General features: G+C 51.0%; 4 protein-coding genes and 3 non-coding genes across 7 annotated transcripts; 2 read left to right on the forward strand and 5 right to left on the reverse strand.

Annotated features, from left to right (window-relative positions):
- Nucleotides 1-441: 441 nt before the first annotated feature.
- On the reverse strand, nucleotides 442-2850 carry DQ04_03781000 (hypothetical protein; the record flags this gene model as incomplete). The annotated part of the gene is made up of 1 exon (XM_009313111.1): nucleotides 442-2850. The coding sequence occupies one exon, from the start codon at nucleotides 2848-2850 to the stop codon at nucleotides 442-444; it is 2409 nt and encodes an 802-aa protein (XP_009311386.1).
- A 380-nt stretch (nucleotides 2851-3230) lies between these two features.
- On the reverse strand, nucleotides 3231-10025 carry DQ04_03781010 (hypothetical protein; the record flags this gene model as incomplete). The annotated part of the gene is made up of 1 exon (XM_009313112.1): nucleotides 3231-10025. One exon carries the CDS (start codon nucleotides 10023-10025, stop codon nucleotides 3231-3233), a length of 6795 nt encoding a protein of 2264 aa, XP_009311387.1.
- Nucleotides 10026-10075: 50 nt separating this feature from the next.
- On the reverse strand, nucleotides 10076-13390 carry DQ04_03781020 (putative vacuolar protein sorting-associated protein 13A; the record flags this gene model as incomplete). The annotated part of the gene is made up of 1 exon (XM_009313113.1): nucleotides 10076-13390. One exon carries the CDS (start codon nucleotides 13388-13390, stop codon nucleotides 10076-10078), a length of 3315 nt encoding a protein of 1104 aa, XP_009311388.1.
- A 160-nt stretch (nucleotides 13391-13550) lies between these two features.
- On the reverse strand, nucleotides 13551-14489 carry DQ04_03781030 (hypothetical protein; the record flags this gene model as incomplete). The annotated part of the gene is made up of 1 exon (XM_009313114.1): nucleotides 13551-14489. The coding sequence occupies one exon, from the start codon at nucleotides 14487-14489 to the stop codon at nucleotides 13551-13553; it is 939 nt and encodes a 312-aa protein (XP_009311389.1).
- A 361-nt stretch (nucleotides 14490-14850) lies between these two features.
- Nucleotides 14851-14923, reverse strand: DQ04_tRNA079 (the record flags this gene model as incomplete). The annotated part of the gene is made up of 1 exon: nucleotides 14851-14923. It is a non-coding gene; the product is annotated as a tRNA-Val (tRNA).
- A 148-nt stretch (nucleotides 14924-15071) lies between these two features.
- Nucleotides 15072-15143, forward strand: DQ04_tRNA009 (the record flags this gene model as incomplete). Its single annotated transcript has 1 exon — nucleotides 15072-15143. It is a non-coding gene; the product is annotated as a tRNA-Glu (tRNA).
- An 83-nt stretch (nucleotides 15144-15226) lies between these two features.
- DQ04_tRNA002 lies at nucleotides 15227-15299 on the forward strand (the record flags this gene model as incomplete). The annotated part of the gene is made up of 1 exon: nucleotides 15227-15299. It is a non-coding gene; the product is annotated as a tRNA-Phe (tRNA).
- Nucleotides 15300-15933: the final 634 nt, after the last annotated feature.

Genomic DNA, 15933 nt, shown 5'->3' on the forward strand with positions numbered 1-15933 from the left:
AAAAAAAAAAAAAACAGCGAGCGAGCCGGGGTGGTGGGTGAAGGCGCACGTGTGTTTCTCCATGTGCGGGATGAGTGTAGAGTAGGGGTTGGTTGTTGTGGTTGTTGTTGTTTCTTTTTGGGATGGAGGGGGAAAGGTGTATTCTTGTTTTCTTCTTGTTCTTCTTTTCTTGTTTGTTCTTCTTGTTACCATCACGTTGTGGGGAGCTTCTACGCATCTATCTCAATTTATGTGTGCGCTGTCTGGCACGTGAAGGGGGGCGCGCGGGCGGCGGGCCTGCACGCAACGGCCCAACCGCGCGTGCGAGAGCAACGAGTGTGGCGACTGGGCCGCAGCACAGAGGCTTCGCAGCACTTCGCATTCACACCTCTCCTCCCCCCTTCACAATGTGTATGCTCGTGAGTATATATATATACTCATCCTTTTTCGCTGATGCCAGAGTCATGCAAAATCCGCAGTGGATTCCCCTGTGCGCGACGGCAGGAATGGCTCGGCATTGCTGTTGAGTATCGTTGCGCACGTCTTCGCCATCTCTGGTGGCGTTGTGGTCGCCGTTGCGGGGTGGGTAAGTGACGCGAGGTCGCACGTGGCCGGGGAGCACGGCAGTCGGCTCTCCTGCAGCAGCTGCTTTTTCTGCGTCGTCGGCTGCTGTGGTGTGAACGCAGTGATGGAAGAGAAGCGTGTGTATTGCTCCGCCGAGTCACTGCAGTCGTAATTCCACCTACACGGCGTCGTCGTCGTCATAGTCCTCGCGGTCGTAGTGTCGGCCACCCTTCGCTCGCCGCGGTCATTTTCAGCCGCCCAGGACCAGAGGGTGTCCTCTGCGGTTCTTTCTCCACGGATCACCGAGAAGAGTTGCGACAGTCGTGCTGACGGAGGCACGGCGCTGCTTTCATCCAACCACTGCATTTGTTGCTGCGGCTGCTGCTGTTGTTGTTGTGCAGCAGCCGTGGTCGCTACAGAAGCATCGCGCATGCCGCATCCGTCCAGTGTCATCCCTGCATCGTCCTCCAAAAAGGCGGTTCGGTAAGAAAAGAGCGTACGGTTGGTTGTGAACCTGCTGTCGTCCTCCTGCAGCTGTTCTTGTTCTTTCTGCTGCTGCTGCTGCATTGCAGCGTAGGATCCGCAGAACTCCTCGTCCTCGGCAAAGGTGCACATAAGACTCTTCGGTGGTGTGGCGCCGGGAGACTTCCACTCCGGCGACCCTGTCAGCCGCATCCGCGCGAGGAAGGCCTGCTGGATGGAGCGCAGCGTCTCACGCTCCGCCTGCGTGATCGTCACACATGGTGCGGGAGATGAGGGCAACAAGCATGCACCATCTTGGGCAATATCACTGTAGTCGCCGCCACCACCGCCACCTACAGCTCCTGCAGCCACAGTCGAGGCGCTGGCGCAGCGCAGCTGCCGCGGTGACGATGCTTTTTGCAGAGCTTCTCGAATGCCCTGCAGCATTTCAGTGACCTCCGCATCTTCGTCGTCGTCACGGGTGTATACGGCAGCATCCCTTTCCCCCGGCACCGCCTCAGCTGCGTGGGTGTAGCCCTCGTAGCCCCCCGCATACCCCGCCGTGACGCCGCAGGTGTACATGTGCTGTTGCACGGTGTATCCTCCCAAGACCGGAAATGGGCTCCTGCTGCTGTTCCTGCTGCCTCCTCCACTGGTACCTTCACAGCCCGATGTGGTGATCTCGTTGGCAGGAGCATTTGGAACGGGTATAACGTCAGGAGGGGAACCACCAAGTCCTTGGTAGTACGTCTGCTCTGAGCGCTGTGTATAGCCACCGCACCCAAAGTACTCCTCCTCTGTGAAACCCATCATGGGCTGCTGTTGTTGCTGCTGTCTCTGGATCTGCTCCGAGTAGCAGTACAGGTCCCTCTCGCACGGCGGCTGCGGTTGTGGTTGCGGTTGGCAATCAACCCTCATTGCAGACGTAAAACCCTGTTGGGTCCCGCTGTGCTTGCCCTTCGTCGGGAGTTCAAACATGTCTAATTTTCCCCCTTGCGAGGTGTGGCACAGCATAGCCTGCAGAACCTTCAGGCTGTCTGGGGGCAGCTTGCCTGAGTGAATCAGCGATATGACGTGAGCTTGTACATCTCGTGTACTTTTTAGCATCCCTTCAAGGTGCTGCTGCCGCTCATCCACAAGCAGTTCAGCCTTCACAGCGCCCATACGATCACCCCCTCCTTCTCTTGCAACGGCGAGCCAGTTGGGGGTGTTCTGAATTGGGCCAGGGCGCTTGCTGTTCTTGCCGCCATGTTGATGTTGATGTTGCTGCTGCTGCTGCTGCTGCTGATGGTGCTGTTGGTGTTGCTGCTGCTGCTGCTGCGACGCATACATGAAAAGAATACGGCTGACCTCTTCTACAGTCTTCGCGTCACCGTCCGGGGTGGTCTCCGCTGTAGTGCCGTTGCGCTTCGCCCGGAGGGCCTCCAAAGATACTCCAGTCACAACCTTTGTGACAGTGCTGTTAGATTTATCCCGCCGTCGCACAGAAGTGGAGTTCACTGGACGCTTCTCTCCTGTCCCAGTTGTCGTCTCGCCGCGTACAGGCACAACTACCGTTTCTGTATGCCTTTGTGTTGTTGTCGTTGTTGCTCTTGGTGTTGGCGTTACAACATCTTTTCTTCTTGTTGCTGCTTCGGCTGTTGCTGTTGTTGGCGGCGTCGTCGTAAGCCCGGCTGCGGTGTCCTGCAGCCCGGCACGTCGCTGCCCCCGCCGGCCCCCTCGTCGGTTTTTCGCCGGTGCGTCGCTGCTCACAGTGGCGCTGCCCGGACCCTTGCTGCCGCCGTCGGTGTCGCCAGTCGCCCTCGCACCAGCCGGCGGGGGTTTACTACTTAACGGGGGCCTCATGCTTCCCAGAGCGCGCCCTCGTTATGGGTGAATGTATGACGCCTGTCTTTGCCCTGCGAGCAGCAGCATCGTGAGAGAACACGAGAAGCAAACGAAATAATAATAATAATAATAATAATAATAAAGAAAGAAACAGAAAGCCACACATGCCACCCTCAGGAGCGTACAACGAAAGAGCCGCATCTTCCTCACAGCCCCGCACGCAGCAAAGCCACTAAGAAAAAAACACATGTGTGGTGTACAAACATGAGACAAATACACACAAGACGAAGGACAAGGGAGCAGGCAGAAGAAGAATCAGGAACAGAAACCGAAGACAAATACGGCTAGGCAGTGCTCCTAGACCCGTCGTCGCCCCCACCCCCCTTCTTGTTTCAGTCCTAATCCTCGTCAACGCCCTCCTCCTCCTCCTCCTCCTCTTCTTCCCCCTCATCATCCTCGTGTATTCGTGGCAGCATTGGCTCCGGTGCCCCTGCGAGCTCCATACGCGCGCGTGCGCCGCTCTTGAGCTTATCAACCACCTTCCCAATCCGCGTCACCTTCGTCCACTGGCGCATAGCACCATCCACAAGCCAACGCTGGACCTGCGAGAGGAGTAGTCCCTGTGTCGTCGCCTTATTCTCAAGGACAAACGCGGGCCATGAAAACTCCATTCCTCGAAACCGCTTGGGGATCATCAGCGTGTACATCCCCAGCATCTGCCACAGTGGGTCTGGTTTGTGGCGTGTGAAGGTGACGAAGAGGATGACACGCGCGAAGTGTGCCTGATCCACGAACAGAAACGCCGGGCCCACGCCTGCTCCTCCCTGTCCGTGCGTGGGAATGAATATCGCAGCAGCATCCGACTCCTTGCGGATGCGTTCCACCAACCCCTTGGCGAAGGCGTGTCGCGACACCGACGACGAGAGCGATTCCCTTGCCGATGCCATGGTGCCGCCATCCGCGACGAGCAGCGACTGCAGTCCACGGAGCTCCCGCCACAGCGCCGCCACAAGGTGATCCGATACGTTCACAGCGAACGGAGAGAGCGTGCATGACAATTCCGTAATGCGTGTGACGCCGCTGGCGGACATCATGTCGGTGTACACCGCCTGGAAGTCGTGCTGTGGCACCTCCTCGCCGCGCCAAAACCAGCTCAGGATTCGTCCAGCGTGGTCCTCCTCCGCGTTAGGGTTCGCGAGGCAGGCGCGGTGCAGAACAAGAGCAGTCCCCTCGCCTCCATCCACCACCTGCATCCGCCGAAGCAACACAGAAACAGTGCGGGTGTTGTCGGCATTGAGTGTTTGCACCTGCATGTCCCGAAGCAAGACTGACACAAGCCGCTGCCCATTCCCGGGCCGATCCTCCGTGAGCCACACCAACTCCACTGAGGGGACGGAGAGTGTGCGGCCCACACTCGTGTGCCACGCGTCGTCAAAGGAGGCGTGCAGTGGCACAGCCTCATCGGTTAAGAGGATCTTCACATGCTGCGCATCTCGTCTGCTTGTGAAGGCCCGCACATAGAACCGGGCAAGCGCCCCCTCCGTGACGTCGGAGGTGAAGCACCGCTGCACCTGGCACGTCCCACACGAGAAATTCACCTCGAACCACGCCCCTTTGCAGCCAACAACGTGAAGAGAAATGACAGGGCTGGTACAGTAATCCTCCCATAGAAAGAAGCGGTTCTGGCATGGTGGAATGATACTGCGACGTGGACTTCCCTTCTGCCGCACAGCAATGGTCTCACCCCGTGTCTGATTCTGTATTACCATGTTGGTCGCATGAATGCTATTCATGACAACGGCCAAAACATTATCGGTGTGCTGCACTGTCACACTGAGACGGCCCGTGACAAACGCAGCATCCTCACTAATGCGGGCAGAATCTGAACACGATGACGACGACGAGGGTGGCGATGACAACGACAGTGGTGCAGCGGATGTCACTAACGCCCCGTAGGCAACACTTGGCACCCTCTCGGGTTGCTTGAGGGACGCCCACAGATTGAATACCGCATGACCTGGTCCATCGATGGACATGGGTTCCGTGCGATGCACCTCATAGAATTCTGAAATATTGGTGTAGCGCGCGTTTCCACTAGAAAGAGAGGTAATGGAAGGAACAGTGTCCTCCAGTGTGTCTTGAAAGGATACCAAGTTCCCAACCACTGTCCCAATACAGCTGAAGCTATGCTCCCCTGGTCGAAGCGTCACCGACGACACGGTTGTTGCTTCTACTGATGTTTCTGCATGTTTGTCAGACGACGTCTTCGCCGCCTCTGACACCTTTTTCTTCATGCCTGAAAGCCCAAAGTAAATCTTCAAGCGTCGGTTCGTATTGTTAACAAAAACCCAGCGTGGGGTGAGAAGCAACACCATAGGTCGCCCATCCTGGACGTGAGGAAACTGCACAACGTAGTTGCAGCTGTGCGTAAAGCCGGCCATGGGGCGCGGCGATTCCACCACACCGTGAGACCCCAGGTGGGTTGGGATACCATCGGACCAGTCGCCGTCAAGGCCCAGGGTTAAGAAAACCACCCTGAAATCAGTTGGACGGCATCCAATGAGGAATGGAACGCCTTGCGACGGCGGGATTCCAGTGTGCTGCATCTGCCCCGCGGAGAGACGACGCGAAGCAAAGCTGTCTGTGAGGAGAATTGGGTACTCCGTTAAATTCACCACCCAAAGCCCGACCGAGAGTATGATAGTCCGGTGCAGCACCGACACCTGCACGTAAAAGCGTCGGCCATTGGAGTCGTGCAAGTGCAGAAGGCACGGTTCCTTCTCTACATTCTTCTTGAGCGAGTCACACACCCGCACCGGTTCATCTGTACCTACCGTCTCCCCGCCTGTCTGAGTAAAGCTGAGGCTCATCGTGAGGCTGCTGCGGTAAGAGCACTGGCAAATAGCGAGAGTGCCTCGGTGTGCGAGTGACTCGTGCTCGCCGATCTTCATGTACCGATGGGATGAATTGAATTTACCCCATCGGCGCCAGAGTGACGATGTTTCACCAACTCTTCTGTTTGGGCCGAATCTGGTACTGTCACCAGCACCGCCATCGACATTGCCTTTACCGCCGTAGCCGTCGTTAAGCTGTTCCTCCTGCCACAGCGACAGCTTCACGGGAACCCCAATGTGATTCAGCACCGTTATGCGGGGAAAGAGCATAACGACGATCGATCCGCTCTCCACATAGCGACGTAAAGCCATGAAGAGCGAGACGGGAAAAGAGGAATTGAGTCTTTCTACGCGTGATGCCACATCGCCGCAGGGATGCAGATCCAAGAATACACCACTCTCGAGTGAAAGTGTACTGAGTGACGTGGTGTAGACCCCACCATTCAGTAAGACGCGAAGCTCCACGCGACTGCATGTCCCACTGAGGGGGTATTCCGCGTTTGGTGGTACAATCCAGAAGTCGTCACTCAGTGGTGTCTCATCTGGCGTGCCTAGAAGGTATTGCCGCATCTCCAGCATCATACCGCTACCGTTGTACAACGTGACTCTCGAATGGATGCGAACAATCACCAAACCCGCCTCATCCGCCCGTCGCACCGCACCAATCGGCACGTGTGCATCGGGGGACACCGGTGCTGCTGCATCATCACCGTGGGATTCTGCGCCAACCATTGGGAGAGACGTGGAAACCGCCCCATGTGCCCCCTCTGTTTCCACACATGACATTACTACGAGCAAGTCATCCACAACAAGACCAACGGCGTGGCCATACTGCAGCTGACCTGCCACAACATGAGAATAATGCATATCTCTCTGCAACCCCACATCGTTTCGTGCATGTCGTCCATCTTCGTCTAATTTAATACAATACCGAGGGTACAGGTAAAGCCGAACTTCGTCTGCTCGGTTAAACGGCAGCACAAGGTCCACAGCAGTAGAGGAAGGAAGTGGCACAATTTCACCGCGGTCAAGATTCTTCCCAATAAATAGGTAAAAGACGTCACTAAAGGTGTTTATAAATCGATGCGTCGCGGTTGCACTGGAGGGTGATGTGCAGACTGATGACTTTCGTGACATCATCTCCCTCCCAGAGTTGAGGTTTTGCAAGAGGGCGGTCTGCAGCTCCGCCCACTGACGATTGATGTGTATTATCTTTGACAAGAGCAGTTGCGACGCATAAACAACAAGTGTGTCGCACTGCAAACGCAGCTGTCTTGTTCTGGTCCGCTTTGACCAGGAGTGAACAGCTTCAAAGGCCACAACCGCTTTGGCCGGCACCACAGTGTCCCAGCGGCCCTTACCGTACACCCGCACGTAGAAGTTCTGATTCTGCAGCAAGGTCGTCCGGCTCGTGTGAAACATAGTTTCTTTCCACACAACATCTGACAGCGTCACCTGCAGAAGTGGGTACTTGACGTTACTGAGTGTCACTTCCACAAAAGGTGAAAATGTTGCCAATGAAAGTGTGGATTTTCCGCGCTGCGGCTCACCACCCTGTGTATCCTCTGCGTGACGCACATCACCGTCATCCTCCCAGTCCGCATGCAGAGGAACACTTTTCCACCCCATGATCTCTTGAATTCGCAGATCATACTCACGCTCCGCCGGCGAGCGACGGAACGACATTATGTGGTGCGTGAGGCGCGTAACCTCGTGTGAAATCGCACCCAGCAGCATCACATCGCCTATAGTGGCATCCACAACAATGCGCCCCACCGCAAACGCCACGTCACGACCTTCCGAGATGCAGATGTGGATAGAAACTGGACGGAGGACTGTGTTTTCCGTCGTCGCGGATTTGGCTGCCGTTGCTGAAGCTACACCGCTTGTGCGGGTAACGACGGTGAGGTTTTCAAGCGTGACATCACCTTGCTCCATCATTCCACCATGCAGATAGGCCCTCGCATCGATGGCGAGAGTTGCCTGCACGGTGCCTTGATCCAGTTGCGATGGCACAGAAATTGCCAGAGAGTGGATTGCCGCTTGCAATTGCCAAAGTTGACGGTGCGCACTACTACTCGCCGCGCTTCTTTGCTTCTGCAACTCACGCCTCTCTGACATGGTGTAACGAACATTACGGCAACGCACATAGCTTCCTTCACCCACAGCCATGAAGGGCAGAAGCATAACCTCCTCCCCCAGACGCTCCACACGCCGCATATGCTTCTTTCCCGAAAGGAACCAAGGAAGAACAAAACTGCCGCCCGAAAACGTCAAGGAAAGTCCTCCGTCAACAACCATGACAGTGTCTGCCCCTTTCTTCCGGGCTGGTTCCACAAAAATTGAATGGCCATTCATTTCCACCAGAATGTTGTTAGTGTTCAAGCTGGAGAATACCAACACGGAACCACCATCACGGCTGAGAACTAGGTCAGCTTTCAACTCCCATAGTTTTGTGTCCACAGTTACAACTTCCATCTTGCGATTGACAGTATTGTAGCGGCTGACGCCAACCCCGCCAGAAATGCTACCGCTCAAATGCTTTGTTGTCCAATAAAGCGGGTCAACCTCCTTTGCCGGAGCCCTTATTAATTGATCGAAGCATCTCCGGAGAGAAGGGATGGTAGGCGTGACCGCCAGCGACTCCACAGTGCACACTATCTCGGGTGCCAGATTAGTTACACCATCATTCGTACGAAGCCAACTAAACTCCACCCCGTGAATTGACAACACTTGTGATTCAGAGTCGCATCCACAGTTAACCTCTTCCACCATGAAAGATGCTGCACCTTGGAGAAGTTGCCATGCAGCATTTGTAAATTGCACCCAGACAATAGGCTTCATTTCATCGTCAGTATCACCCGAGCGTTGCACTTCAACAGCAAATCGAAACTCCACCAACTCCACAGAGAAGCAACGGCTATTGGGGGCCTCCGTACTCGCTGCCACAGCATCCCTGACGCTAACAGGAGCCGAGGTATCACCGTTTACGTTGCAACGAGAAGTCACCGATGAGGAAGATATGCCGGCTACCGCCTCGATTTCTTTATCCGCTGTGGATGCGAATACACATATTGCTGGCTCCACCACGTCGGTATCGTTTGCCTCCACCTTAAGGTGATAACTCAGCAACTCGACGAGGTGTAGGTAAGTGAGAGAACTAAACTTGATGTGAATCGGCGAAACTTTTATGTGAGGATAGTCGTGACCTGATGTTTGCGTTGTGAACGAAATACTCTCAAGCAACGGCACAATTTCCTCTGCCTCACGAAACAGGAGAATAGATGGGCCCATCACACCTTCTGGTGGAGGTGCGTTGAACCACTTTAACTTCACACTTCCGTCCCCAAGAGTCACCACTCCAACACTCGTCAATGTTAACGCGAGTAGATTACAATGAAGTTCACCGTATAGGCCGTTTATTCGACTGCACCACGCAAAACCAAAACATGCCTCCTCAAGGCTTACCGTGAAAGCTGCACGGCTCTCCTCAGAAAGAACTGCCGCCTCTGTTCGTGAAGGCGGAGGTATCGGTGGAATAGCAGAAGAGAGAAGTATGTGGACTGCAGTCAACTGCTGTGAAAGCAATGGCAAAATTTCTTCATCAAGATGCAGAAAAATATTGCCCAGTGACAAAAGAGCGCCACTCAACTCCGAGTTGTTTGCCAACATCATGCGGCCACCGGTTGTTTTTCGTTCGCCCGTCACTTCCAGAATAGCTGCATCCATTTTAAGACTCTCGAGAGATTCCCAGAGCTTTGCCGAATATCGTTTTTCATCCGCCTGCAAAGATCCATCGCACAAAAGTGACAAGAGCGTTGTAGTTATCATGTACGTTCCGTCATGAAACTCAGCATCAATACCCTCCCATAAGACAAGAGCGATCGCAAGATCTTGAGAAAAGGCTACAAAGGGTGGAATATGCATCTCTATTGATCGCACCCGCCTTGGGCCCACCGCCACAGGAGGACTGGGGCTCACTGGCACAGCAGAAAAAAAAGACCCTGCAATTACCCAGAGATGGTACAACTCTTGAAACGAAACAACAACCCGTTGTTGAAATTGGATGCGCTTCTGGTTTTCCGCGTCATCTCCCAGACTACTGTTTTGATCATCCATCTGTTGTTTTCCTTTTATGGCAATCCGATTGGTTTCCCTCTGCTCATCTGCACCATACAAAACCTGCTGCCTCGTCTCCATCTCAACAATGTTACCATGGAGGAATGCATTGCATGAAGAATCACATGGCTCCTTCACCACTCTCGGTAACTCCGTAACTACTGAAACCTCCGTCGACATGCATCGGCTAAGGCCATCGTAGGACCATGTCACCCTACACAAAGGGACACCTATTCGCACATGCGTATCATCATCATCATCATTCTCATCCTCATCCTCATCCTCATCCTCATCCTCAGAATCAACGACACAATTAGAGGACAATTTACCCCATGGAAAGTACAGTAACACCACATNGACATGCATCGGCTAAGGCCATCGTAGGACCATGTCACCCTACACAAAGGGACACCTATTCGCACATGCGTATCATCATCATCATCATCATCATTCTCATCCTCATCCTCATCCTCATCCTCATCCTCATCCTCAGAATCAACGACACAATTAGAGGACAATTTACCCCATGGAAAGTACAGTAACACCACATTTTTTGCCTCCACGTAAACCACATTTCGCTGGGGCCAAAACCCAGCAGAGTATAATCGACCATGGGAGGTACGCAATCCAAAATGCAACCTTGACCCCATGCTCCTCAACCGATACAACGGTGATCCTGCTTCATTGAACTGGCGCAGCCATTCCTGCAACGCAGGGAAGTAAGCTGTGAAAGAGCGTTCAGAGGTTATCACCGATGTCACCAGCACTGTGAGAGGGTTCACCACATCTAAAACACTTGGTGGCTCCCACTTCATCACTGCTCGTAGCGTTCCCGCGTCAGCTTTTGAGGGATACATTAAGGCATAGCCATTAACGTCCCAAGAACAACGACTTCCAAGGGTGACACTGAGCTCCATACGTGTATCACAAAAACGTTTAATCTCCATAACAAGGCTGTTGTGACCTTCGCATAAAAGGCGGAAGGGAAACTTCCAGGCACACAAAGGCTCCCCAACAACTGAAAAAGATACATTTCCAAATAAAGCAAGGACCTCTATTGAAGGATCCTTAAAACTTTCATTGCGGTATATCGGAATGCCCTCTTCTGGTTGAACAAGCATAACCCAAGCGAGATCATTCAAAAACTCCAGCACACTCACAAATCGACTATCCATAATGATATTTCCTCCGTCAAACGTCACGGAAACAATCGAATTCGCCTTTGAATCAGTCAGATGAGTGCTCAGTGAAGTCCATTTGTCGCTGATTCCACCGGAAATCATGATACTCATGTTCATTTTACTAAGCAGGGAATCACAACACATTTGCTTGCACACAACAGTAATTAACCAATTAACCCCAGGCGTGAGGCGAACAACAAGTTCTGGCATTTGCAGCTGCACGTTGTCACCAGGAAAGTCAATCGCAAAATAGGGAAAAGTAAACTCAAATACCCTCTTAGGTTCTACAGTCTGCGACGCATTTCCACGTTCCAACAAAGGAAACAAACCCTTCAAGCTGGTAAAAACGTCAAATAAAACGCCCCTCATTGTATAAAAACTCAAAAGTACTCCACGGATGTATGAGTTTCCAGAAACAAATGTGGTGTCATTCTCAGAGTTCACAGTGAAGTCCGTTACAATGATGAAAGGCGGACTAGAAGCTTCATTGATGCATAATTCGGAACACCTCAGCGATGGAAAAATATCCAAGTCTTCAACGCAAACTTCTATTTCTCCAAAGTCTACTATTGCATTACGAATGCCAACTTTTGTTTTGATTCCACGTGTCTTCTTTGTATTCATTTTTAGAGGGTAGCCAGGTGCTCCAACTATGTCAATCAATTCAGACATAAGAATTGCAGTAAGTAGCCTCTCAACAATTTTCTTGTCGTACTTGATACTAATAGAACTCAGATCAACTGAAAGTTCCGTATCACAGATGCCTTGCACATAGGAAATAAGAATTCCCTCTTTGTTCTCGGATTTACCCATAATTTCAATCATTTCAACGCAGTCATATCTTGAAGAACCCAAACAAACAGAAACGGCTAATGTCGACAAAACAGTCTGGTGTTTTCCCTCTGCATGAACCGATTGAAGAGACACATTCTTGAACAGTACAGTAGTAACCATATCATTGTTCCAAAGAACAAGTGGCAACTCGGGAAACGCAAGATAAATTGAAATTTCACCCTTCATTGGGGAGTAATCCAGCGAACCCTGAAGCACTTCCACGGCTGCTACGCTGTATTCCGCACTTCGGTCGCAAATGGTATCTCCATAATGCCGAGGGAATACCCTTTCAGTAAGACGAAACTGCTCTAAAGTGTACCTCGCTTCTTGTCTAACCTGAATAAGGTGTTCGATAGAAAGCGAACGTCTTGCCTCGCCCAGCCTCTTGGCATTCACGACGTGCCCAAAAAGCCATGGTGCACCCAAAACCAAAAGATAGTAGTTGTAATATTCCTCACATAATTGCTTCCAGTTTCGGTAAAACTCCCAATTGAAAGTATCTTTTCGAGTTCGGCTACTTGTATTCGATACGACTCGGTGAATGATGTATTTCCACCAGGACACACAGCTTCCTGGTATTGCACAACTAGGCCTTTTTGTTGGTCTCATTCTCAAGTAGTCATCAGTGGTTCCGTACAAAGAGGAGATGCCCCGAGCTATCATTATCAGTGCAGCTAAGTTGGAAAAGTGGAAATTAACTCCACCAACATGTATGGCCCCTCGGATTCCAACAGACAGACGTGAATTCTTATACTGTAATGAAGAAAGTAGTTTCCCGGAGGAAGGTTTAACAGTGTAGCCATTGGATATAGCCCTCATTTCAAACCCACTTTTTAGTAGTCGTTTAAAACTATCCAAGGACATTATATGCCATGGCTCATGTTGAATCTTGCCGGAGGTATCAGAATCCGCCAAAAGAGAAAGACCTTGAAGAGTGATAACTCGATGGGTATTGCTTAAATCATCACTGAGAAGGCCACTATCACCCGTGGCATTCGCTGGAGCGCAGACTAGATGCTGAAGTCCTATCATTGCCCCAACAGCATTCCCATCATTTTGCTCATACCACATCAGACTATCCTCGATAACCAGTGTAATGTTGCGTAAAACGATGTGCTTAAGACGGGTAAAAAAATTTGAGCGCTCCCTCTCAGCATCCGACATTGGCTTTTGTTTGAAGGCATCGAAGAGATCAACTATTTTATGTCTTCCCTTTAATATGTCACCGTATTCGTCAGAATCTGTATCACACGGGACACTAACAACCACAAAGACACCTTTGAGGCACACTTCACAGGATTTTGAATAGAGCTCAAGCCAGGGGACCTTAACTCGCAGACTTTCCACAACTATTCGCTCAATAGGACAAAAAGTCCTGCAGTACCTCATGACACTGTCATCAATTTCAACATTCTTCAGTTCAATGGAACCCCCTAGAAGGTTTAGAGATATTGAGTCACTATCTAGCTTCTTCAAAAAGCCCCGTATGTAGTCGCCGATTAGCTTGCATAGGTACCTGGTAAGAAACATCCAATGGCCCTCTATTCACGAACATCAATAGTGATCTTCTTGGATCTTTGCAATAAAAGAACAGGCAAAAAGGCATGTTTTAGCTACATACGAAGGTGAAACCAAGAATCAAAAATATTTAAAACAGAGTCTGACGATGCATTAAATGGGAAAAAAAAAACTACAGGAACAACTGAGAAAAGCTTACACCACAATAAATACAAACAGCAGCCGGTTGATTGGGATGCCTCAGATAGTCGATTGTTCCATCAGCGTCATTTACACGTTTTGCGCTAAAGTGGACGGTTTTTCCAAAGTGTTCTGTACCAGGTAATGAGTTGTATTGATAACCGTGCTCTACACCTAGGTGTATCATAGTGGAAGCGTCAGGTGTTAAGTGTGCCACATAGGCATAAATCAGGTTTTTTCCTGAAAGAAGGTGCCAATGGGCCTCTAGGCACTCATTTACACAGCCTTCTTTGCACGCATATACCCTTCCGTGTAGCATTCGTCGCAACGCAAAGTGACGTCCTTCAAAAAGACAGTTTCTCACCCTTCCTGTATTTAAAAGTGTTAGTCTAGCCTTCTCTTTCAGATTTTCTACAGAGGAGAAGTCATCAGTATTCAAGAGATCTTGTGTCGTATTAGCTTCTCGGATGGTTGCTTCTTCCTGACGGTGGGCTGCGTCATCTTTAATTTGTTGAAGAATTTGTTCCCGTCTTTCACGTCCCTGGGTATCGCCCCGTGCTTTTAAAGCGGTAAGGTGAAGCTGTATATCCATTGCCTTTTTGTTCTGTAACTTCTCTTCCAGTTCTGAGAAAAAGCGATCGGCTTCTTTCAACTGTTGCACGTCACCCTTGAATATATAAATCATTCCCGAATTTGGATTACATTCCAACTCAAAGCCTATAGTAGTAAATAGAGAATCTGCAACGGCGTCTGGTAATTGTTCCAGTGCTTTCCGAATGATGGCATTCTCGTGTCGAACAGCACGGAACTTTGGGTTGTCAGGCTCCAATAGAAGATTTGCTAAAAGGTGGCGAAATACTTTGGAGATCGCATCGCCAAGCGCATCCCCGGGGCACTGCTCCAAAATTCCATCAGCTTTATCGGCGCCCATAGAGCCTGGAATTAGGTAAAACAAGAAAAAAGAAAAAGAAAAAAGAAAGAGACGGCAATGAAACGGGAAATGAAACAAAGCCCATTCCCAGAAAACGGAAAAAAACTTTACGATCGCTTTAGCCGAGCCGCCATTTCCTCCACCTCACACCCCGCCCGGCGGTAACCGGGAAACGCACAGACACAACCAGAGGAGAAACCTCCCACCAAGGAAAAAGAAAAAAGGCCACGAAGATTGTAGGCGCCACCGGATTCCAGCGTGCGGGCGAACGCGGCCTCCCCCACCTTCTTCCCTTCTATGACCTTTCTCGGAAGGCGGGGTGAGCCTTTTTAAGAATGCTCAAAAGAATAAGTCGAAAAAATACGACGGGCGGGGATCGAACCCGCGATCTCTCGCGTGTGAGGCGAATGTCCTAACCACTAGACGACCATCGCGACGACGAACAAAAAAAGCAGATTTTGTGATATATATACATATATATTTGCAAAAAATATAAATTTGGTAACTTCGTTTTAACCCAAAAAAAAAAACATTTGTTTTCTGTTGGTGTTTTATTAACGGTGCCATCTTCTTAGTGTCATATCCGATATGGTATAACGGTTAGAACATCTGGCTTTCACCCAGAAGATCCGGGTTCGATTCCCGGTATCGGAACTTTTTGGGATTGCTTTGGTTTTGGGTTATTTTTATATGATTTTAATTTGGTTGGCTTGTATAATTTTATATACTGGTTCGTAGCCGCGATAGCTCAGTTGGGAGAGCGTCAGACTGAAGATCTGAAGGTCCCTGGTTCGATCCCGGGTCGCGGCATTCCTTTTTGCGATGATAATTTTTTTATCATTTACCCTGTTTTTTTTTCTGTTTATGGTACGTCTAAGCTTGTCGCGGTTAAAAAGGGGTTTGCTACGCCCACAGGGCGCGGCGCCCACCCCCATAAGCCCGGCTCCGCAATGGCTAAAAGAATTACTGGCCAATAAACCAGTCAGCCCCCTGACGCCAGATACCAACTTCCGCAACGTTGGCCACAGAGGCCTCCATGTGCGGATGGGACGCCTTATTATTTAAGGATTCGTGGGAAGTTTTGATCGCCAGCGGCTCTTGGAGCAAAGCGCCCCAGATGATTTTCCAAGCGGAAGCTCGCGCGGCCCACTTGGCCCTACAGACTTTCCGCCGAGATCTGGAGGGGCCCCTGCGCATATGGATGGGCAACGCAACCGTGACGCACTCAATGGCAAAAAGGCAACATGCACTTAAGAGGTGCTGGTGCGGGGAGCGGCAGCCACAGATAGAGTGCTACGGAACAGCAAAGTGAGCGCTACGTGGCCTAAGGGGATAAACCTGCGGACGGCATTTCCAGAGGTCAGGGCATAAAAGCCCTTGGCCTAGCGAAGGGGAGGCGGGTTAAGGACGCTTTCAACTCTTCCATTTCATGAGTTGTAAATGA

This window comes from Trypanosoma grayi (assembly GCF_000691245.1).
Source record: "Trypanosoma grayi strain ANR4 Tgr_378_V1, whole genome shotgun sequence".
Classification (NCBI taxonomy): Eukaryota; Euglenozoa; class Kinetoplastea; order Trypanosomatida; family Trypanosomatidae; genus Trypanosoma; species Trypanosoma grayi.